Raw genomic sequence first — 25,242 nt, forward strand, 5'->3', positions numbered from 1 at the left:
TTTATTTATTTATTTATTATGTATACAGTGTTCTATCTGTGTGTATGCCTGCAGGCCAGAAGAGGGCATCAGACCCCATTACGGATGGTTGTGAGCCACCATGTGGTTGCTGGGAATTGAACTCAGGACCTTTGGAAGAGCAGGCAATGCTCTTAACCACTGAGCCATCTCTCCAGCCCCCTCTCCAGCGATTTTTAAATGATACATTTAAAAAACTGTTTTGTTTTTGCCTTTAAAGCCAGGAGCAGTGGTTCTTCTAGCCTTCTGCTTGAGCTCACAGGTAAAATCTAGAACTTTATCCCTGTGACTATCTGTAACTAATTTTGGAGTCAGTTTGGACTCTGGCTTCCAGATGATTGCTTAGCTCTTGTACTCACTTTGGCCAGGGCAGTACAATAGGTTTCAGGCAGTCTGGATTTATTACCCCTTGAAGACAGTGTCTTCTTTGTAACCTTTCTTTCCTCCAGGACCCTTGATGGAAAGTTAACATCCCTTTTGCAAGGCTATAAGAAATCTTGCTTGTCTTCCCCTTCCATGAAAATAGCATCCATAGCTACCTAATATTTTAATAGGAAAAGAAATAGCCCACGGTCAAATGGGACCAGCCAGCACCCTAATTTGTTCTCATTATTGATTTTTTTTAATTTTTAAAAATTTGAGACAAAGTTTGTCTGTGTAGCTCAGGTTGTCCTTAAACTTGAAATCTTCCTGCCTCAGCCCACCAAATAATGGAATTATAAGTATATACCGCCCATGCCTAGATTAGAGCCAATTTTTTGTTGTTGAGATGGGGTTGCATGTAGCCCAGGCTGGCCTCGAACTTGCTATGTAGTAGCTGTGGTGGTTTGAGTAAGAAAGGCCCCATAGGCTCATAGATTTGAATCCTTGGTCACCAGGGAGTGACACTGTTAGAAAGGATTAGGAAGTGTGGCCTCATTGGAGGAAGTGTATCACTGAGGGTGGGCTTTAAGGTTTCAAAAGCTCACGTCAAGCCCGGAGTCTCTCTCTCGGCCTTTGGATCAGAATGTAGCTCTCAGCTACTTCTCCAGCACCATTTCTGTCTGTGTGCTGTCCTGCTTCCCACCATGAGTTGATAATGGACTAAACCTCTGAAACTAGCCAAGTCTTTAGTTAAAGGCTTTCTTTCTTAAGAGCTGCATGATCACAGTGTCTCTTCACAGCAATAGAACATGGACTAAAACAGTGGCCAAGGATGGTCTTGGATTCTTGATGCTCCTGCCTCTACTTCTCAGCTGCTGGGTTGCAGGCATGTGCCACCACACTGGACCCAGAGACCACTTAGGTCTCCACTGCCTCATTGCCCTGCAGGAAGGCAGAAACTCAGGAAGTCTGCACACGTAGCAGCTTGCCCGTGGGACTTGGTACTGCCAAGTTTTCTGGGCAGAGGAAGCTTTCTGTGAACCTGTTGAGAAAAAGAAGATTTGAAAAGATTTCTGCTCTCGTTGGCAGTACTGCCGCAGCCTCCTAAGCACCATGCTTCCTGGGAAGAGGGGCAAGCGTTGTAGAGTGCGACAGGAAGACCCAAGTTCTAGGTCAGCCACTTGCTGTGGGACATCCTACAGGGATCCAGGCTGCAACCGTGAGGATCTGCCACCTGGCTTGTAAAATGAGTGTACAAATACCATACCTAAAGTGTGGGTGTGAGGTTTAATGAGATAATTCTATGTTTACTGTCTAGGATGGTATTTGACATTTATGATAGTAAGTAGGAATTAACAGGTAAATGTCTTAAGATGCAGAGAGGTTTGGAAGAATTGGCTCAGTGGGTAAAGTGCGTTTATGTGCATGTATATCCACATGAGTTATGTGTGTTGGGGCCAAAGGACACCATTGGGTGCTCATCAGTATACGCCTTTTTGTTTGCGGCAGAATCTCTCACTGGCTTGGAGCTCACCAGGTAGTTAGGCTGGCTAGCCAAGGATCCACAGACTCAGCTCTCCAAGTCCTGGGATCACAAGTGCACATTCCTTTGTCTAAGCAATTTTTTTAAATGTTGCAAAACCTAGTACCATTTATTAGCTTCTCAAGCATTCAGTTTTTTTTTTTTTTCCAAAACAGGGTTTTTCTATGTATCCCTGGATGTCCTAGAACTCACTCTATAGACCAGGCTGGCCTTGAATTCACAGATACCCACCTGCCTCTGCCTCCTGAGTGCTGGGATTAAAGACATGTATCACCGACCAGCAGCTTCTTTTAAATACAGGGATTCTGGGATCAAACTCTGGTCCTCATGCTTGAAAGGCAAATACTTTGTCCAACCAAGCTATCTCCCAACCCTCTTTTTTGTTTCTGAGACAGGGTATCAGTATGTAGCCCAGGCTGACCCACCTCAGCCTCCTGAGTGCTGGGATTACAGGCATTTACCATTATGCTCACCGTGTAAAATGCAGGTCCTGTCCTCTCACTCTGGCTTCAGGTGACTAGTGGCAACTCATTAAAAACAGGAGATAAAAAAGTAGTTAGGGGGGGCTGGAGAGATGGCTCAGTGGTTAAGAGCACTGACTGCTCTTCCAAAGGTCCTGAGTTCAATTCCCAGCAACCACATGGTGGCTCACAACCATCTGTAATGAGATCTGGTGCCCTCTTCTGGCCTGCAGGCATATATGCAGGCAGAATACAGTATACACAATAAATAAATAAATATTAAAAAAAAAAAAGTAGTTAGGAACAAGCAACCTGTGAGCAAATGACGCTTTCCTCAGGGAACCAATAGAAACCACAGAACACAAACCACGCTGGGAGAATGAATGCCTTTTAATTTCTCATATTACTAGCGTCTTACAGTAAGTGTGGGGGCAAAGAGGGGATGGTGGGTCAGGGAGAGGACAGTGTCTTTTCAGTTCCTTGATCTACTGAAGCACGTGCTAGGATGAGTTCAGTATTAGCATCACGTCCTTATCAGCACAGCTTGCAATGACGTGGGTGGGGACAGGACAGACAGCTGTATAGCTCTGGTGGAAGTGAGCAGAGACAGGGAAAATCCTGCATCAAATTTGGCACACGAGGCAGACAGGACATGTGGATGACGCAGTTGGGTGCACCAGGAGCTGACTTTCCAGACTGCCTCTTTGGATCGGGGGAGGAGTGTGCATACCCCTCCTGAACTCTGAGTTTCTGTCCTTAGGGGGATCAATACCCACCTACTGCAGCAATGCAACTGTTGGGGAGAGACTCTTGAGAGCTTTTATTTTAAAATATTTGCTGGTGGTGTTGATTGACCAGAAGTGTTTGTTTGTTTTTTCACTTTTGGGCAGTAGCATTGTGTCTGGTGATAAAATATCCTATATGTAGCACTCTTAAAAAGCGAGGCCTCTTGACGACCTAGACTATCAGGAAGGGGACTATAGATTTGAGGGCAAGGGTATGAAAAAGCTAATTCTATACCACTACACGGCAACCAACACAGAGGAGACCTTGGTCTTTCCCACTCAGAGACGTACTCACCTCCTGTACTTATGCTACTAAGTCTAAGGTTGGCTTAAGCACAGCATAGGACAACTATCACTGTGCTTCTAAAGTTAAAGTGAAAAGCTACAACATTTAAGGTAGGTCCCCCCCCCCCCCATTAAGTGGATTTGGGCAAGCTGAAAGCCTAAAATCTAGAGATCCTTTTTATGTTTTAGGAAGACCTTAAAATCAATCACTGCTGTTATTATCTTTTTCTCTTTCTTTAAGCTACAAATGTGAAAGGACATGAAATCGGCAAGGATAAGTCATTCCACAGATCACAGAAATGGTCAACATGCATCTACTCTTACCCACAGAGCAAAGAGTGCAAAGGGAGGAAGCTCTACATGAGTTTAGGGACGCTACACTAGCCTTTTCCCCTCCTCTTGGGTGGAAGGAAAGGAAATAAGGAATGGAGGGGAGGAAGGAATGTGCCCATGAGAGAACCACCTGTCATGTGTGACTCAGCTGTATCAGCAGGGATGGGGTGATGGGGTCTGGACCACTGGCTTATCCTTGGCAGTGATTTTGTTTTAGGCATCTACAGTAAGAATCTATAGCTGGGTACTGCGGGGGATAGTGGATAAACATAGGTTTCCATTTCAGCTCACAGCGAATGATGACCAGAATTAGCACCTTGCTCTGCACCTGAGTCATCTGTCACTGTGAAGCCCGAGCTGTGGGTGAGAAAAGCTGTGTTCTTAGGGAACTCCTCTGACTGCTCCAGGACTGCAGTTTGCCATAGTGGGTGGCTTTTCTACCGGAGAAAGTAAGGATTCAGTACTAAATGTGACATTGAAGCCTTAGAGACAGTCTATAGCGGTGACTGGTGCTGCGGTTCGGAAGAAAGCTGTGGACAACTCAAGTGCATTCCCTCGTAGGCGCTAACTTTTTTTTTTTTTAAGTAATGGAATTACATTTTTTGGCTTGAAATGGTGCTTTCTTCTATATTTGACTTCTCAGTTTTCTTCGTAGATATTATCGTTTCCTCCAGTGTTTCTTCAAAACTTTCCCCTATCTTAGATGTTTTCTTAGAGGCTTCCTTAGAAGCCCCTTCCTCTTCTTCCTCCTCTTCCTTTTTAAGGGACAGCCCAGTGGATAAGGCTTTGGGGGTTGCAGAACTAAGGATTCTAGGAGGGAGCAGATAACTTGGGTTGGGAAGTGGATTCAGCCCTGAAATGTTTAAGCCACTGGTGCTAAATCGTGTCTCTTCGCCTTCCAGTAGTTTCCTGTAAGTTCAACAGAGAAAAGCACTCAGGAATCAGGTTATTAATTTTGTTTAAAGAACTTAACTCTCCTTAACTTAACTTTCATTTTAGAGGCTCCAAAGAACACTGCAGCTTCTTCATGAGACTGAGGCCAGTAATGCTGCATTGAGCTGGAGATTAGCACTCCTGTGGACACCCCCCCCAATATCAGCGTTGTTTTAAGTATTGTCAAAGGAAACCTATCACATTCACAAATTGTTTTCCTGCAGGGAAACATACAACCCTCCCTTGGCCACATTAGATACCCACTTTTGGCAATTAGAGTCTACAAAGCTCTAGAGAGAAGTAATTTCCCTAATTAACACCTTAACTGTAATGGGGTAAGGAAGTGAGAAGTCCACAGAGGAACAGGAAACTAACTTCCAAGTCTAGCCCACACTCAAGATTTGTGCCTTTTCCATGTATGAAGGTATGAGGGGAATGGGCCAAGCCATGACAGCCACTACCCCACAACTTCAGGCACCAGTCTCTACTCAGCCTAGACTACACAGTACCGGATCAGAGTGGCCTTTGTCTTGTTTCTCATAACCCTAATAGAGTTTTGTTGTTGCTTCTTTATTTGTTCTTTTGCCTTTGGAGACAGGGTCCCATATAGCCCTGGTTGGCCTTGGTATATAGCTGAGGCTGGTCTTTAACTCCTTACTGTCTTTTTTTTTTTTCTTTTGGTTTTCAAGGGTTTCTCTGTAGCATTGGAGCCTGTCTTGAAACTCACTCAGGTAGACCAGGCTGGACTTGAACCGCCTGCCTCTGCCTCCCAAGTGCTGGGATTAAAGGTGTGTGTCATCACCGCCTGGCTGTATTTTGATTTTTAAAGATTAATTTTAATAGTGTGTGTGTGTGTGTGTGTGTGTGTGAGCAAGTACAGATGCTTGGGGAGGCCTGAAGCAAGTTATAAGCAGTTGTGAGCCACTTAATGTGGGTGCTGAGAGTCAAACTCGGGTCCTCTGTAGAGCAGTATGCCTTAACCACTAAGCCATCTCTTCAACCCCAACTCCTATTTTTGTTTTGTTTTGTTTTTGTAGACAGGGCTTCTCTGTGTGTCCCTGGCTGTCCTGGAACTTGTTCTGTAGTCCAGGCTGGCCTCAAATTCACAGAGATCCACCTGCCTCAGCCTCCCTAGTGCTGAGATTAAAAATGTGTACCACCATGCCAGATCCTAATCCCTATTTTTAAATTTAGAGTCTTTCATTTTGATCTTTAGAAGCCTGCATTACCTTTTAAGTGCCCAGCAGAGGTATGTAGAATATTCCGGGACTAGCAAGGTGAAGCTAGGATATATTCAAGAGGGACTGAAGGGTCAGCTCACCTGACTGGTTAGTGATGCTCTCTCCATCCTCCCTCATTGGTCAGAAACAGATCACATGGAACCACTTCTGTAGTAACATTGCCCCCAGGGGAGCACGTGCTTTGCTAGGGTAAACGTGGTCTTTTGTGTACCTGTGCTTTGCTAGGGTAAACGTGGTCTTTTGTGTACCTGTGCTTTGCTAGGGTAAACATGGTCTTTTGTGTACCTGTAAGCCGCTATCTCAATGTCAAGGGCCATTTTGACATTGAGCAAATCCTGGTATTCCCGAAGGTGGCGAGCCATCTCACTCTTGGTGTTTCTTAGGTCATTCTCCAGCTGCCCAATGCTATCCTGGAAAGAACATATCCAAAATATTTAGACCAAAGTAGCAAAAATTCATTGACATTTCTACAAGGCAGGATCTCAACCCTGACTACATGTTAAAATAATGTAACTGATAGAATACTTACACAGCAATCTGTGTCCAGCCTAGATTCGGTTTTGTCTGCTCTGGGGTAGGGACTCAGCACTTGCATTTTTTCCCTTTAAAGGTCCTTGGGAAATTTAGATGCATGTTGACAGTTGGGAACTTTACCAAGGGACACATGAGTTCATAAATCCCTCCTTGACTGTGTACATATGTGTGTATGTGTTTGCATGTCAGTGAATGTGAGTATAGGTTAAGAGATACTCTGGAGCAATAGTTACAAGCAGTTGTGAGCCACCTGATGTAGGTGCTAGGAACTGACTCCAGGTCCTCCAAAGGAGCAGTACACACTCTAAGCACTAGTCCTATATATGATAAAAATTTAATGTTGGGTAGATAGTTGTACATTTCTCAAAGCATCAGCTTTTTAAAAAATGACAATTTTTAATTTTTGTACATTTATTTATTGATTGATTTGTTTAGGTTTAGGTCAGTACACTCCACAGTGAGTCTGAGAACAAACAACAAACAATATAAAGTTTCATGGAAACTATACATTCCTAGCAGGGCGTGGCGGGGCATGCCTATAGAGCAGGCTTTAAATTCAATCCTAGCTTAGACTACACAGGAAACCCTTTCTCACAAAATGGAATAAAAAACATATTCCTGGCCCTACCTAAGAAATACTGAATCGGGGCTGGAGAGATGGCTCAGCGGTTAAGAGCATTGCCTGCTCTTCCAGAGGTCCTGAGTTCAATTCCCAGCAACCGCATGGTGGCTCACAACCATCTGTAATGAGGTCTGGTGCCCTCTTCTGGCCTGCAGGCATACAGACAGACATAACATTGTATGCATAATAAATAAATAACTAAATAAATATTAAAAAAAAAAGAAATACTGAATCCATTTCTTCAGGAGTGGTCAGAGAATTGCTCAAAACGCTGCTCTTGGTCTTGGCGTGTGGGTGTGTGTGTGCCACCAGGGATGTATGGAACGAGAGGACAACTTGTAGAAGTTGGTTCTGTCTTCCTGCTAGGTAGGTCCTAGGGAGGGAATGTGGAGTCTGGGTACCAACTCAGGCTGTCAAGCTTGGTGCTAAGTCTTCACCTGCTGAGCTATCTTTCAAACAACCCTCAACATGATAATTTATATATTTTTTTATTTTTATTTTTTTTGGTTCTTCGAGACAGGGTTTCTCTGTGGCTTTGGAGCCTGTCCTGGAACTAGCTCTTAGACCAGGCTGGTCTCGAACTCACAGAGATCCGCCTGCCTCTGCCTCCCGAGTGCTGGGATTAAAGGCGTACGCCACCATCGCCTAGCTCCCTGTCTTTTTATTTTTTTTTATTTATTTTTTGATAATTTATATAAAATCATTTTACAGTGGCAAATACCACTTATTATTTGGACATGAAACTAACATAGTCTTTCTCAGCAATCAAGGGTTGTGAAATGATGTTATTTTTCTGTGATTTCATGTCTGTTATCTTTCAGATATATTTGGGGTGTTTATTTCTACCCTAATGGTTCCAGAGAGCAGTGTCTGTCTTGATGTTGCAGTTTATTGCTTGTCTCTGTCCTGAAAAGTGCTCTGATGGGCGCTAGGCATTCTTGACAATGCCTGACTCTAGTGGTCTCCCATCTCTATCCTTCTACAGGCTTGAAACCCAAAAAAGGAATCGTTTCTTTTGACAATCATGTTAAGAATGTTGGGCTGAGGGTATCAGGGGGGCCAACTTCTCAATATGTGGTTTAGAGGTAGATGTTTGTCTCGTCAGCAGGTTAATTCAATTGTTTATTAAAAACTTTTTATTTCACGGCTGTCTTCAGAATGAGAGGCTGCTAGGGTGCTGAGTTCTAGATAGGTGAGGGTTTCTTGCTCTTGTTTTACATCTCACATGGCTATGGAGCAGAGTCGACAAAAAGCGCAAGCCAGCCTCTTCCAGGAGCTGACGGAACTGCTGACCGCCTGTGGGTCACTGAGCTCAGTCTCTTTGTTTGTGCACTCCTCCCCGCACTGGGCTGTCTTGCTGCCCTTCACAAGGCCTCCACCGGGAAATGTGTGAGCAGAGTGCTGCAGTCTGCCCCCTCCCCCAACCATGCAGCTGCAGGAGAGGAGAGAGGCGGCATTCCGTGCTCCAGCTGGGACTCTCCTGGAGCAGTGAAGCATCTGGCCCGGGGTTGGAAGGAGGCAGGTGGGGAAGAAGACAAAGCATGGTCATCCTAGCGTATGCAGTGAAGAAGAGGAACAGCGATGTGCCCATTTCCTCTTTGGGAGTGGAAGGGGAGACCTCAGCCAGACAAGCCAGAGTGCAGGCCACACAGAACCACGGCTGTGCATAATCATCTAGCTAGGGAGAGAGGATTTTAATGTATGGTCACCTGCAGGACACATGTCCTTATTCTTACTCCTATCGTTGCTGTACCCTTGTCTTCTGTCACCCTCTGAAATCCTACCTTAGGAGAAAGTGTGACTTAGGTCAGTACACCCCAGTCAGTCTGAGAGCAAACAACAAACAATACAGAGTTTCATGGAAACTGCACATTCCCAGCAGGGTGTGGCGGGGCATGCCTATAGAGCAGACTTTAAATTCAATCCCAGCTTAGGCTACACAGGGAAACCCTGTCTCACAAAATGGAATAAAAAACATATTCCTGGCCCTACCTAAGAAATACTGAATTCATTTCTTCAAGAGTGGTCAGAGAATCTCTCTTAAAAAGCTGCTCCTTGGTCTTGGCGTGCCATGGGGTTTAGATCACCAATTTAAATTTCTTCCTATAAAGAAGCTATTGTGGTGGCCCAGGTGACAGCGATGGGGTGAGATGGGGGCAGGTGGAACCACTTTAGAAAATGAATTCTAATTCAGAAATGGATCTATTAAGCTATAGATTTATATGTAGCCACGGCTGCTTCCGGTCTCTCGAGGGCCAGACCCTGCCAGCTAAGTAATTAGGCTGGTCTCCAATCTCATACTGGAGAAGAGGGTAGCCTTGGCTTATCTCCCTGGAGAACATTAACCAGCAGTGATCTTGACTGCTCAGCAAGGTCTTTCAAGGAAAGCTTTGGCTTTCTAAGACGCTCCACAGTACTGGACCGAAAGCCCTTTGAGATGGCCTCTGCACGGCTTTAGTAACGTCTGAGGTTCTAATGGCAGTGCCCCACCTATGTGGGGACCAGGAAATGTTCTCTGTCAGAGACGAAAGGAATGCCTTGTTCTTCTCTGCAAAGCGTGGCCAGCGTGGGCCTGTACGACAGCAGCCCCAGTTCTTCCTATTGTGTGCCTACCGTGTCACCTTGAATCACTCTTTGTCCTTTTGAAAGGACGTTAAGCTTTCTGTCTTCGGATAGGCTATCAACTCTCTGGGGCAAGGAAAAGGACTTTAATGGGCTGAAAGCTCGCATAGGAAAAATGTGCTCACTGTGAACCTCTGAACCAGAAGGGAAAGAGCACTTCCCGTTACTACTGCGGTGCAATGGAAGATGGGTAAAGGCAGGGAGACAATGGTCTCAGTGAGGAGGCTCTCCACCTCGACCAGCATGAAGGTTGCTGGAAAACAAGCAGGGGGGGCAGGCAGTGTTTGCAGGCCAAACCGTGAGCCCCACCCCAGCATTAGGACCCAAGGGGGTAGGAAATAGCTTTGTGTTGTCTTGTCTTGTCTACTCCCTCAGCAGGTCACTGAGGCTCTCCAGGCTAACGCTGATGGGGATAGTGCTGCAGACTGCAGGTTCTCGTTCCTTTTGTTTCCTGGACGTGTCTGCACGACAGTACTATTTTCTAACACAGAACGCCTGTATTTTAGAGCTAATAAGCCAGACAAAAATCATCACCACCTCTTAGCTTAATTGGGCTTTGCTCTGCCCTCCTTTTGCTTGTTCTGACAGTTTGGGGGTAAGTTACCCCTTTTTGTAGAAATATTGGGCTAGTCCTCAAGAAGACTACCTAATTCAACATTTGAGGCTCCTGGAAGAAAAGACATCTTAATTAAGTATAATTGATTGATTGATTGAGATCATCCAAGGCCTGGGACACATACTGAAAAGCTCAACTTACATATTTTGTAGCAAAACAAGAGCATTTATTTGAATAATACTATAACATCAAACTAACCAAACAGACATTTCAAATGGGCCTTTTCCCTTTATGCAAGGGGGTTGTTCGTAATGGCCAGTACATACCTTTTATCAATAATTCTTTAGCTTCTGAATAAAATAGTACTTTTGAAATATTATGCCATTTTCTAGTTCTATTTTTAGTGATGTTTCCCCAACACATTAATTTTATCAAATGTAAAATTCAATTCCAGATAAAGTAACTTCAAGTTTCTAAATTTATAGACATTCTATTCAAAAGAGCTCTTATTATTCCTTGTACTTAAGCCATGTAGTTTTGTATCTTTCTACATTTTTCACCAATCCTGTCTTCTTACTCTGTGCCCTTTGTGGACACAGCCCAGAATGTCCAATGTAGAGAAACTGAGGACATGGTGGCCTTTGTTGGGAAGAAACAGCCAATCAATACCTTCAGAGAGCTTATAGAGCAGGGAAAGATGGGGGGAAAATGTCGCCTCTAACAAAGAAGCCATCTCTGTAATTTGCCACATGCACTTAAGCTGAAAAAATATTAAGGTAATGGGGCCTTTCAAGTGGGACTGCACAGCTGTGGAGCAGATTAAATGGTTTTTGTTAAGTGCTAAACCATCCATGGAGGCGAAAACTGATGCTGTCCACAAAGATGAACTAACTTTAGGAAGCCAAGACTGATTGTATTATAGAACTAAAAAAAAAAAAAAAAAAAAAATTGAAGCAGTTAATTGCCCGGAGGCCCAGAGATTCCTAACTGGGACAGCTTGGACACATCAAAGCAGGAGACATTTCCGAGGCGGGAGGAGATCAGCACCGCGGACAGCGCCCCACCATTCTCCCTGCGGACCTGGCTCCGTACTTTCTTAGAACTGTCAGAACTGTCAGAAGGTGGACAAGGGAGCCGCGCGCGTGCACGTGCGTGTAGCGGGTTCGGGAGGGGCGGTAAGGGTGGGGCAAGGCAGTTGTCACTGGCTTAATTATGCCAGTAGGCACTCCTTTGTAGAGCAAAACTCAAGAAAATGAGCCCAGTTCTCAACCGTAAAGCAGACCATGCTCTATAAACATCAATTCTAAGGCTCAGAAAAGCCCTTTCAAAGCTAACTGGACAAACCAGACATTTAAGGACAGGCCCACTTGGAGGTTCTGACCTTGCCCTTCTGGGCTCGTCAGAGGGGTCGGGATTGTTCTGCTAGTGTGTTTATACGGTTGGTGACAGGAAGACACGGTTAGATGTTTCGGACTCCCCAAAATATTGAAGATTCCTTTGTTAGAAGAGTTCAGACGAGAGACTGGGGGTGAGTATTGTAGTTTGGTGTTACAGCATATACCTAGCATATGCATGAACACTTGGGTTCGGTTCCTAAAACTCCCCCATCACCAAACTAGAGTGCAAAGACATTAAGGGCTTGAAAGGGCTTCCAGGCACACACAGTGGAGGCTGCAAGCATGGGACCGTGATTTTTTTGTTTGCTTGTTTGTTTGCCAACACCTCCAGCCCACACTCCTCTCTCCTCCCTTTCCCTCTCCCGGTTTCCTCAGGACCCCAGTGTACAGGGAGTGCGTGGAAGTGGACAGGGCACTCTTCCCTAGCAGTCAGCCCTTACCTGGTAGCCGGCCACCTCAGCGCTGTGCCGCTCCTCCAGTTCCAAGATCTGCCTCTCCAGGGACTCATTGGCCCCGCGCAGACCCTCGATCTCAATGGTGCGAGCTTGAAGCTGGCACCGGTACTCGTGGATCTCCTCTCGGCTGGCTCGGATGGCTTTAGTGCTGCGCGCCGCCTGCTCGTTCAGGTTGGCGAACTTGGACTTGTACCACTCCTCGGCTGACTGCAGGTTCTTAGCGGCCAGGGACTCGTACTGGGCGCGGATCTCCCGGAGCGCCGAATTCAGGTCCGGTTTCGCCACAGACATGTCCACCTCGGCGGCGGCCTGCGACGACGCCTGCAGCGTGGCCAGGAGCTCGGCCACCTCCTCGTCGTGCACCTGGCGCACGAAAGCCAGCTCGTCGAGCAGCGACTCCACCTTCTTCTCCAGGTCCAGGCGGGCCAGGGTGGCGCCGTCCACGTCGCGCTGCTGCGCCTTCAGGGCGCGCTCGGCGCCCTCGCGCCCGCGGCTCTCCTCCTCGCAGCGCGCCCGCAGCCGCTGCACCTCCTCGGCCAGCCCGTCGCGCTCCAGCAGGGCCTGCGCGCGCGCCGAGCTTGCCTCCTCCAGCTGCGCGCGCAGCTCGCGCAGCTCCCGCTGGAAGAGCTCGCCGACGCGCGACGGCTCGGCGTGGCGCTGTCGCAGCGCCGCCAGCTCGGCCTCGAGCGCGCGGTTCTGCGTCTCCAGCTGGTGCACCTTCTCGATGAAGACGGCGAAGCGGTCATTGAGGCCCTGCAGCTGCTCCTTCTCGTTTGTGCGGATGATCTTGTACTCGTTGGTGCGCGCCGCCGCTTGGCTCAGGTCCAGCCCGTCGGAGGCGGGCAGGCGGCGGTAGGCCAGGCCCAGGCCGAGAGACGAGGCCGAGGAGCAGGCGGCCGTGGAGGCCACATTGCTGCGGGACAGCGACTGCGAGCGGAAGCTGCCCGAGCCTCCCGGCCCGGAGAGGCGCGTGGACAGGCGCGAGCCGTCCCCGAACACCTTGCGGTAGGAGGAGGCAGAGCACAAGTAGTGCTCCGATCCGAAGCTCATGGTTCCGGGGTCGGGGCCGGGCGCACGGCTGCGGCGGGACCTGGCGAGGACGAGAAGGTGCGGCGGAGGCTGGGTGCGGCGGGGTGGTGTGCGGGGCTTTTAAGGCGCGGGGCTGGGGCGACGCGCTGGGGGCGGAGCTTCAGTTCCCGACCTAGCGGGGAGAGGGAGGGGAGCCTGCGGGGGCGGGGGTGCGCAGTGCCACCGCAGCTGCGCGCCACCGACCTGGGCCGTCTACGTGAGAGCCCCTCCCTGTCCGCAGTGCCTGTACCCCAAGAATCTGCTTTGGAAAAGACCGGAGGGGAGCGGGTCTCCCCAAACAGCCTGGACTTTCCAGCCCGAGAGCACTCAGCGCTCTGATGGCTTCATAGCCTGTCCTTCCTTTTGCCTTTATCCCTCAAGGAGAGTAGGTTTTCTGAAAGGTGTCCCCTCGTCCGCACCACAGAGTTCTCAAGGGTGAGGCCCCCTTTTTTCTTTATTTTTCTTTCTTTTTGTTGCCCCTCCCTCCCCAGGGGGAGCGGATATCCCTTTATCTCCCGTCTTCGGGGGTCTCCTGGGGCTCAGCGGGGAAAGCGGGTCCACTTCAGAGAGCATTTCACAGCTCCGCAGCCCCAGGAGTCTGGAGGATTCGCCGAAAGCTTGAGATGCTCGGGGTCATCCGTGAAGAACAGGAGCCCGAATTCCCGAGGGTGCGGTGCGAAGGGTTATAGAGAGGGAAAGGGGCCAAGCCTGGAAAAGGACAAAGCGCTGACAATTAGCAGGGTTCCTCTCTAGGACTCTACCAATGGCGCAAGCCAGGACCGCGGATTGGTAGAAAGGAGGGTACAGGCTTTGGTTAAACAAACAAACAAACAAAAAAGGCATATTAGATCTTAAAACGTTTCAAAAATGAGTTTTTGGCCAGGAAATTTCACCTAAAATGAAACTGATTGATGTTGACATTTTAATGCCTGCCCCCCCCCCCGCCGCCCCTGCCACTCTTGAAAATGGGAGTGAAGACCACAGTGGGTGGAAGTGAGGTGCCCTTTGTTTAAGTGAGCTGCTCTCCACAGTCCCCGTCACTTTCCAGACTCACGTTTCATATCTCTAGCCCTGTATGTATTTGAAATTCCATTCTGAATTAGACAGGAGAGCCGTTTTCTGTGGAAATTAGTCTTTGAACCAAAGACTCAATTCCAGGAATGAACCGGAAGGGCACTGCTGGCAGAACTGACCTCCCTCACTACACAGTAAGGACAGAGTCGGAAAGATGAAGTAAGGATAGATTGCCTCAGTTTACCACTCAGGGGAATGCAAAGCATTTGCTCTGTAGTTCAGGATTCCAGACTTCTGTTTGTTCGCTTGTTTTGAGACAGCTTTCTCATTCTGCTCCCCCAGTAGCTCAGGTTGGTCTAGTGCTTGCTCTAGAATCTAAGCTGGCCTTGAACTCCTGGCAGTCCTCCTGCCTCCTCCCAGACTAACGTTTTATCAGTGTGGCCCACCACAGCTGGCTCCTACTGCCTTTTTTGATCTTGGAGTTCTAGAACAGATTTGTTTCACTTTGTGGGAGGGCTGTATCACTGGGACAGGATCCTAACGGTAAGAGGAAGACTTCTATGAGACTTCAGAGCACACCCCTGGCTCTGTGCCACAGCCGTTCTGGTTCCTTATCATTCACTGAAGGCCTGAGCTAAAAGCAATTCTGGGCTCTTTTGGGCTCTGAAAGACTGGGAAGAGGATGCTGGAAGAATATTAACCCTGGTGAAGAATTACTGCCTGTCAGTCACGGTGCCCATGCCTGTGTAGTTTGCCTTCCTAAGACGGCTGCCACTCCTGTCTTATGGTTAAGCCACTGAGGCTCAGGAACAGCACGTGTGCCCAAGCCACCAACAAGCAAAGGCATACTTTATTGCCTCTTAGTGCTATGGAACTCTTGTCTCTTTGTCAGACAGGATAGGGCTGAGTGGGCTTCAAAGAATTTTGGCTATTAACAAAAGATCAGGTTTATAATTAAAGAATGCTGGGCTCAGTCGGAGGTGATGGGTTTGAATTGTGACTCTGTAAGAGCAGCAGCAACTACCTCTACTGGGTGGTGGAAGGCTGGCTGGATGCATGTGGCTGGGTTCTGTACTCTGCTTCTGGATAAGGAGTTCCTTTTCATCAACATTTTCTAAAAACATGTATGAGTGTGCATGTGCGCCACTTATGTTCCTGAAGGAGGGTGTCAGAGTCCCTGGAACTGGAGTTACAGACAGATGTGAGCCACCATGTGGGTGCTGGCAATTGAACCTGGTCCTCTGGAAGAGCAGAAAGTGTTCTTAACCACTGAGCCATCTCTCCAGCTTCATCACCATTTTTCCCCCAGGGGGATGCTGCTCCACTCCACAACAAATGGCATGAGCAGGATTCGAAGACTGTAGGAAACCATCACATTTTTCACAGGCTAGAATGTTTTGGGAGAGGATACAGCCAGCCCTGATTGTGGTTCCAGCCTGGCTTGCACGACTGTAGAAAGTAGAAACACAGTTAGAGCTTTCTTTGCACCCTAGTTCCAATCTTCATTCGTGTCTCTTGAGACTACTAGATCATCTGATGTTCTGGTTGGAATTCTGCTTTTCTTTTCCTTTCTGTCCTTCAATACAAGCAGTGCCCCAGAGACACAGATGTGCCTAGACCAGAAGAAAAATGAAACAAAAGACTTAAAACCCAGCCCACAGGCAGTGCTCTTGAGGAATTCGGGGCGGGCTACATTTTGCACCTTATTAACAGCTTACTTAAATTCCCCCCCTGCATCTTCTGCCTCCCTTCCTGGGCATCCTGCTCTAGCCAGGTTTAGGCTTTAACAGTGTCAACGCAGGAATATCCTTCGGGAGTTATCTTGGCTGCACATCCGTCCATAGCTCCTCCTAGCTGATCAGGTCTCCTGAGGGAGTACCCTGGCTGTGCCAGGCTCAGGTCTTCCTCTTCCTGTCAGCACTCAGGCCATGGAGCTGTGGGTCAGCCATCCTCCTTCTCCCTCGTGCCACATCCTTCTGAGTCTCTCTGTGGCTTTTGGCAGGCTGACTGTTCTCTTTGGCTTCAATTACAGACTTCTGCACTTCCCATGAGCTCTGGTTTTTACATAGTAGGTTTTCCAGAGTTAGGTAGACATTTGCTAAAGATGTTTTGCTAAGAGATCTACATTTGTGTCATGGTTCTTCTTAGCCATGTGACCTTGAACATATTACTACTGTTTGCTGAACTTTATCTATAAAACTGTCCACGTGAATCATCTCCAAACTTGGCTGATCTTTAGAACTACCTAAAAACTTAATATCAGATCTTCAGGCTTCACCCAAGACCATCTTCTCAGTGGGTCTCATTTATCTCTCCAGAGGTTGCTGTGTGGTTTGTTGAGATTATGTGTACCAAGTGGATATCTCAAAGCTTGCTGTGTGACTATTCAGTAAACACTGAGATCAGAATTATCAGCTCCATTCATTCAACAAATAGTCGCTGAATGTTTACTATGTGCCGGGTCCTGGAGCAGGTGCATAAAGGGCTGGGGTGGGGTTGGGAGGTTGAAATCAATGGCCTCACCTGTGACAATGAGTTGTAACGACGTTTCTGCTTTCCACCAGCCTTTGGGTATCTCATGAACGTTGCTGGCCACTGTTGATCTACAGTAAGCTGACCTAGGGTGCTGTAGCACATGCCTGCATTCTCAGCTGTTATGGAGGCTAAGGCAGAGGAGTCACTTGGGTTTAGGAGTCAGGCAGGGCTAGCCTGAGTGACAGAGTGAGATTCTTTGTCAAAATGTAAATAAGCAGAGCAAGTGGTGTAGCCTTTGGCCCCAGCATGTAGGAGACTAAGACTGCAGGGCTGGGTTCAGTAAGCCTGGGTTATGGCAGGGTGAAGGCCAGCCTGGACTACGTATTGAAACCTTGCCTCAAACAGCCCTAAGTAAGTAAGTAAGTAAGTAAGTAAGCAATCTCCCTCTGCAGTCACCTTCCCCACTTTTTGATCTTGGATTAAGCTATCTTTGTCCCTCGATTTATGTGATTCTCTTTTCCTGGGAATTCTTCCCATGCCCTTACTATCCATGATTGCACTCAGAGAGATCTGTCTGCCTCTGCCTTCCAAGTGTTAGGATTCAGGGCATGTGCCACCATATCCAGCTGAAATACAGTTTTTTAATGTTAAATTTTATTTACAATTTTTTTTTATTCTTCTTGTGCAGCAGTTAAAAAAATGTTATAATCTTAATGTAACTATGAGCCATGGATGGTTGACTCACCGAACAAGCTGTCAATAGCACAGCAAGAGTAGATGAAACTTTATTTTTTAAAATTAATTTTATTTTAATAATATATCATTGTTGTTAGTCTTAAGGTTTCAATTGCTATAAAGAAACATTACAACCACAGGAACTCTTATAAAAAAATTTGTGGTGGCTTGCTTACAGTTGAGAGGTTTAGTCCATTACCATCATGGCAGAATGGTGATGAGACCATGTGGTGTGCAGGCAGACATGGTGCTAGAGAGGTAGCTAAGAGTTCTACACTTTGACTAATAGGCAACAGGAAGTGGTCTGTCTCATTGGGCATGGCTTGAGCATATATGAGACCTCAAAGCCTGCCTCCACAGTGTCAGACATCCTACACAAGACCACACCTACTCCTACAAGGCCACAGCTCACAATGGTGTTATTCCCTTTGGGGGCCATTTTCTTTCAAACCACCTCATTCCACTCCCTGGCCCCCAAAGGCTTGTAGCCATATCACAGTGCAAAAATACATTCAGTCCAACTTCAAAAGTTTCCATAGCCTATTACAGTCTCAATAATGTTTGAAAGTCTCTTTCGAGATTCCTGCAGTCTCTTAACTGCAGCCCTCTGTAAAATCAAAATCTAAAAACAGATCACGTACTTCTAACATATAATGGTACAGGATATGCATTGCCATTCCAAATTGCAGGGAAGGAAGCATAATGAGGAAATAATGGACCAACGCAAGACCAGAAACCAGCTGGGCAAACTCCAAACTCTGCGTCTCCATGTCTGGTGTCCAGGTCTGTTCAGCGCTGCTGATGCAGCACACTTCTTCTCTTGGGCTGGTTCCACTCTGCTAGTAGCTCTCCTCGGCAGGGATCCCAGGACTCTGGCATCTCTAACATCTTGGCGTCTTCAAGGCAATTCTGGCTTCAACTTCACAGTTTTACACAATGACTTTTCTAGGCCTCCATTCTGGGACACCCCTGACACATGCTTGAGCTCAGTGACTTTTCTTAGTCATGGAGGCAAATTCCATAATCCCTTTCTCCTATTCTTTTTTTTTTTCCTTTCTCCTATTCTTGACTCTAAAGCCAGAGCCACGTGGCTGAAGTTACCAAGTTTTGCTGTTTGCTGGGGCTGAAACACGCTCCCCTCATTCAATTACATCTTCATCATCTTTCTGTTTTCCATGGTTTCCTTCATTACCTAAATTTCACTGTTCTGGAACTTGCTCTGTAGATCGGATTGGCCTCAAACTCACAGATCCACCCAGCCTCTGCCCATGGAGCGCTGGAGTTAAAGGTGTCACCACTACACCTGGCTTTAAATTTGTCTTTAATTCCTTCTCATAAATTGGAAATTTAGCTGGGTGAGATCTTACCCTGAGATCACCACTCCCATTATTCCATTTCTTAATCTGTCTATCTCCCTGAACACAGAATTTAGCTTCATTCCACTTCCTGGTGCTTCTTTTTGCCTTAAATTTTGCATTTTGGAATTTACACTGCTCAGTTTGCTCCTTTTTATCATAAATCTTCATTAGAGTTTCTCCTACTAATCACATGACAAATCTATACTAGACTGTTTTGAAATTTCCTCTGCCAACAGAATTAATCCAAAACTTTTCATTTTAGCCTCAGGCAGACTCTTTGAATAAGGGCAAAAGGCAGCCACATTCTTCATCAAAATATCACAAGAACATTCTCTAGGAAACACACTAAAATTCTTCTCTGAAACCTCTTGAGTCAGTTCTCCACAGTTCAGATAATTCTCAGCGCTGTTGTCTTCCATGTTCCTACTAGTATGGCCCATTAAGCAATGTGTAATGCATTCCACTGCTTTCCTAACTCAAATATCAAAGTCCTTATTACTCCAGACAAAAACAGGGTCTGGCCTATTACAGCAATACTCCAGTCCTCGATACCAACTTCTGTCTTAGTGAGGGTTTCAGTTGCTGTGAAGAAACACCATGAGCACAGCAGCTCTTATAAAGGAAAACATTTCATTGTGGTGGCTCACTTACAGTTCAGAGGTTTGGTCCATTATCATCATGGTGGGGATCAAGGCAACATGCAGGCAGACATGATTTAGAGAAGGAACTGAAGGTTCTTACATCTTGACTCACAGGCAGCAGGAAGTGGTCAGTCTCCTTGGGCATGGCTTGAGCATATAGGAGTTCTCAAAGCCTGCCTCTACAGTGTCACACTTTCTTCAGCAAGGCCACACTTCCTATAGTGCCAGTCCCTATCAAACCATCACATTATTATTATGTATTATTGTTATTATTTGGGTTTTGAAGATATGTTTCTCTGTGTAGCCTAGGCTTTCCTAGAACTAACCCTGTAGACTAGGCTGGCCTTGAACCCATAGACATCCACTTGCCTCTGCCTTCTGAGTGCTGGGATTAAAGGCGTATGCCACCACCTCCCAGCTAAAAATAATTTTTTGAGACAGGAATTTTTTGAGACAGGGTCTCTTGTAGTCCAGGCTGACTTCAAACAGATTGTATAGTGTTCAGAATGACCCTGAGCTTCTGATCCTCCTGCTTTGCAAATGCTGGAGTTATAGGTGTGTACCACCACCCCCAGTTTAGGTGCTGCTGGGGAAATCAGGGCCTCACACATGCTAAGCAAACATTCTACAAGCTCATTACACTCCCAGCACCTTTAAATTAACTTTAAGCTTAATGTACAAGTAATGGGTTTCATTATGGCATTTTTTTCACCCCACACTTATTCTTTGAGACAGTGTGAGCCCAGGCTGGCCCCGAGCCTTCAGTATTCCTCCTACCTCAGCCTCTCAAGTGCTGCCTGGTTCATTATGGAATTTTCTTTATATGGTGGATTATTATGGTATTTTCTTAAAATATATATATATATATATGTATATATATATATAATTTCCTGATCTTCATTTATTTGTATATTATATAAATATATATTTATATATAAACGGTATTTANTAGATGACTATATATTTTTTTTTTTGGTTTTTCGAGACAGGGTTTCTCTGTAGCTTTGGAGCCTGTCCTGGAACTAGCTCTTGTAGACCAGGCTGGCCTCGAACTCACAGAGATCCACCTGCCTCTGCCTCCCAAGTGCTGGGATTAAAGGCGTGCGCCACCATCGCCCGGCCTTAAAAAATATTTATCCAGGGTGTGTATGTGTATATATGTGTGGGTGTGCTTGTGCCGTGGAGCATCTGTGAAGGTAAGAGGACAACTTTCAGAAGTTGGTGTCGTCCTCCCCCTTATTAAGTCAGGGTCTTTCTCATGTTTTTGCTACTGTACTGCTTGTGTTGGGCTACTCATCCATAAGATTCTGGGCAATTGTTCTGTCCCCATCTCCCTGTAAGAGTGCTGGGATTAAAGATATGTGCCATCATATTGAGCGCGCACATGTGTGTGTGTTTGAGGAAGAGTCTCATCATGCAACTTTGGCAATCCTGGAACTTGCTATGTGGACCAGGGTGGCCTCAAACTCAGAGATCTTCTCTTTCCTGACTCTGAGTGCTGGAATTGAAGGTGTGCAACACCATGCATAGTCACACTCAGCTTTTAACATGGGTTCCAGGGATTGAAATTGTGTTTTCAGACTAGTGGGGCTAGCCCCTTTATCCACTGAGCCATATGCCTGGCCTTTTGTTCTGGCACTTCAGTACATGAATGTCATACTTTGTTCTTATTCATTCAGCTATTGGCATCCTTAAGATTCAAATGCTACTTCCCTCTTGAAGCCTTTCTTGGTATCTACAATGTAAAATGCTCTGTCCCGCCTACAAACTCTCCTTTTCCCTTCCTCTTCCATCTGTACAGCCTTCGCAGTGCTCACATGACTCATGTTTACTTATCATCTTCTGCTGTGATTATTCTAATATAATCCAAATGATCTAATATGATCTAAGGGTTCTGTGGTGGTTTGAAAGAAGATGGCCCCCATAGACCCATAGGGAGTGGCACTCTTAGGAGGTGTGGCCTTATTGGAGAAAGCGTGCCACCGTGGGGGCAGGCTTAAGGTTTCATATGCTTAAGCTATGCCCAGTATGGCACACAGTCTCCTGCTGCCTGCAGATCCAGATGTAGGACTCTCAGCTCCTTCTCCAGCGCCATGTTCGCCTGCACGCTGCCACGTCCCACCACGATGATAATGGACTAAACCTCTGAAATAGTAAACCAGCCTCATTCAGTGCTTTCCTTTATAAGAACTGCTATGATCATGTGTCTCTTCACAGCGACAGAAGCCTAACTAAGACAGGCTTCTTATACTCCTGTCTTAGAAAAAAGAAAGACAACTGCTTGTGAAAGTCTTTGGCCTGGCACCAAGGATGAGATCCAGAAAGAAAACAAAATCAATAAATTTGACTTCATTAAAATTAAAAGCCTTTTCTTTTCTATTAAAGACTCTGTTAGAGAAATGAAAAGACAAGCCATAGACTGGGAGAAAGTACAAGTCACAGCAAGGGATTTGTATCTAGAATATATAAAGAACTCTGTAAACATAGCAGTAAGAAAATATGTTCCAAATACAAAGTAGAAAAAGTCCTGAACATCTATTTCTACCAAAGGGAACACTGAGGTGGGGAAGGGGCACATGGAGACGGCTCAGCATCACCAGCTCTTAGGGAAATGAATGTAAAACAAGAGTGATATAACATTCCATATCCACCACAGTGGCTAAAATGAAGAATCTTCAGAAGAGTTGGGAATCCAAAATGGTCCAGCTACTCCAGAGACGCCTTGGTGGTTAGGCTAGAAAATTATCCTGTGTTCACATAAAAATGTGTCCATAAATGTTCATGACAGCTTTGTTTATAATAGACTCACACAGAAAGCCTCCTGGGGTACGAGGTTTCTCCAGATGACTAGGTAGAATATGTTTGGGAATGAAAAGAATGAGCTGCTGCTGCTGCACACAGTCCTGGGGACTCAGGCACATGCTCAGGAGACTAAGAAAGAGCTTGAGGTCGAGGCCAGCCTGGCTACAAGGCAAGTTTCAGGTTTGTGTGGGCTGCATATTAAAAGACCCTATTTCAGAAACAATCGAAAACCTGAGTGAGCTACAGGGCACTTTGTTGGGTGAAAAAAATTCTCAAAATATTATATTTTGATATTCCTCTCCCATTATAGTCTGAAGTGTTAGTAATGACTGATAGGGGTTAGGACTCAGCAAGGATGTATGTACTATTAGATAATGCAAGGGAGTGTTTTGTGTGTGCTGGGATAGTTCTGTTACTTAAATCAATACACATGATAAGAATGAGAGAGGGAGAGAGAGAGAGAGAGAAGAAGGAGGAGGAGGAGGAGGAAGAGGAGGAGGAGGAAGAGAGGGAGGAAGAGAACACTTTCTCCAAATAAGGTCTCTAGCTGAATTAGTATACTGTCATTTTCCTGCTTCTGATGGAGTGCTGTGGTTATATAACTTTCCATGGAGAACCTGGTAAGCAGTGCATGGGAACTTCCTGTACTATTTTTGTAACTTCGTGTGAGCCTTAAACTATTTCAGAGTAAGATGTATATAAATAAATTGTGGGATGTTTGTACACTGTGTGAAGATGTATTTACTATGATTGGTGTACTAAAAGCTGAACAGCCAACAACTAGGCAGGAAACACAGGTAGGATTTCTGGAGAGAGAGAAAGAAAGTAGGAGAGGAAGCTAGGCATACAAGACATGCCAGGAGACACAAAAGAAGCAGACTAGGTGGCACATGACAGAAGTTAGATTAATAGAAATGGGTTAATTTAAGTTATAAGGACTAGTTTGGAACAAACCTAAGCTATAGGCTGTTTTCATAATAATAAGTCACTGAGTCATTATTTGGGAGCTGGCTGGCAGGACAGCAGGGGTGACATGAAGTTAATGGGTGGTGAGTGTAGTGCAGGGGTGCACAGAGGTTTATTGTGTTAAATCTAGCTTGCAACTCTTCTCAGCGTTTAACTTTTTTCAAATAAGTTTAGAAAATTGATTAGTAGATAGATAGGCAGGTGAATAAAGTAGAGAACGAGGAAATATCACCTAAGTCTGGGATAATGTAAAGTGCTTTCTCCACTCCTGTGTACCCAGCAACAGGAGAGCCTGCTGCTGGTTCAATCCCAGACCTTGAATTCGGAGAGATCTGCCTGCCTCTGCCTCCACCTCCTGAGTGCTGTGATCAAAGGCATGTACCACCACTGCCCAACATGGTGATAAAACACCATGACCAAAAGCAACTGGGGGGAAAGGGTTTCCTCTGCTTGCCTCTCCATGTAACATCCATCATCAAGAGAAGTCAAGGCCAGAACCTGTAGGCAGGATCTGGTGCAGAGGCCATGGAAGAAGGAGAGGTGCTGTGTACTGGCTTGGTCCCCATGGTTTGTTTAGCCTGCTTTCTTAGAAGGACTCTCCTCCCTGGGGATGGAACCATCCACAATGATCTAGGCTCTCCCACATCAATCAAGAAAATGCTCTTCAGACTTGGCTACAGGCCAGTTTGGTGGGTATTTTCTCAATTGAGGATCCCTCATCCAAAATAACTGTAGCTTCTGTCAAGGTGACATAAAACTAGCCAGCACGGGTAGTTTCTTGGTGCTTAAACCCATCGTAGTCACATGCTTTTGCTCTCTTTTCTCTCACCCCCTCTCTGTCTTTCCTCCTTTACAGAATGTTATCTTTACTTATCTACTTAGAAGCCAGAGACTAGGCTGTACCTGAGTTTCTGAGCCCCACATCTAGGGAGGCAAGCCTGATTCATTTTCTCTTCAGTACCTCGGTCAGCTCCAAGTCTCCAACTGCAGGCTCTGCTTCCTCACCCACGCCCCTTCTTTTTCTTACTCTCCTGATGAAGTCACACATTTGATTGTCATCCCTGTGGTGGGTGCCTGGTTTTTAGATGTCACAGAGTTGGAATCAAAATGAATTGGGGAGACACTGCTGATTCTTCGAGAAGGATCTCCCATCGCGATGGGAGAATTGCTAACTGGGGAAGAAACAAAGGCTCCAAGGACTCCCCTCTCCCCAGATTTTCCGGTATTTGTGAGCTCGTTGTTGCTTGGAAAGAAAATTCTTTCAGAATGAATAAAGATACAGTTTGGGAGGTTAAAAAAAATAATTTCAGTCTGAGGAGGCTGGTAAGGTGATCCAGCTAGTAGACATCTGTCACCAAGCTTGATGATGGAAGCCACATGGTCGAAGTGGTTCTCTGACCTCCACGTGTGCTCTCTGGTGTATATATGCATCACACCCTTCACAAAATAAACCAAGGTAGAAAACAGAATTCCAGTTTGAATAGAAACTTGGGGCTGGAGAGATGTCTGCTCTTCCAAAGGTCCCGAGTTCAATTCCCAGCAACCACATGGTGGCTCACATCTATCTGTAATGAGATCTGGTGCCCTCTTCTGGCCTGCAGGCATACACAGACAGAATATTGTATACATAATAAATAAATAAATAGAATGTGTATGATATCCATTTAAAAAAGAAAGAAAGAAAACCATCCCTTATGTGTCTTTTCTGTGAGACAGAGGACAGAACAGCACTGCATGAGGGCAGGCACAGAAGGCTTGAGAGGGAACGTCAGCATGCGTGTGGGAGTGGGGGCCTTTGCAGGCAAAGTTAAAGGGTACACCTAACACTTAACATTATTATTTGAGTGTACATGTGTGGATCAGGCTGGCCTCAAATTCACAGCAACCTGCCACTTGGTAAGTGGTGGAATTACAGCTGTGGGTCACCGTGCCTGGCCTGAGTCTCACTGTGTAGCCCAGGCTGGCCTGGTACTCACTGTATTGCCCACTCAGGCCTTGATCTCATGGCAGTTCCCCTGCCTTGGCGTTTGAAATG

General features: G+C 46.2%; 1 protein-coding gene across 1 annotated transcript; it reads right to left on the minus strand.

The window, feature by feature from the left end:
- Positions 1–2,764: 2,764 nt before the first annotated feature.
- On the minus strand, positions 2,765–13,308 carry Ina (internexin neuronal intermediate filament protein alpha). Its single transcript, XM_050146400.1, has 3 exons — positions 12,134–13,308; positions 6,248–6,372; positions 2,765–4,697 (listed from the first exon to the last, which is right to left on the minus strand). The coding sequence occupies exons 1-3, from the start codon at positions 13,196–13,198 to the stop codon at positions 4,382–4,384; spliced, it is 1,506 nt and encodes a 501-aa protein (XP_050002357.1). The 5' UTR covers positions 13,199–13,308; the 3' UTR covers positions 2,765–4,381.
- Between the last annotated feature and the right edge of the window lie 11,934 nt (positions 13,309–25,242).

The sequence above is a fragment of the Alexandromys fortis genome, unplaced genomic scaffold (genome assembly GCF_014885135.2).
Source record: "Alexandromys fortis isolate MF-2015 unplaced genomic scaffold, M_Fortis_MF-2015_v1.1 scaffold_16, whole genome shotgun sequence".
NCBI classification, from domain to species: domain Eukaryota; kingdom Metazoa; phylum Chordata; class Mammalia; order Rodentia; family Cricetidae; genus Alexandromys; species Alexandromys fortis.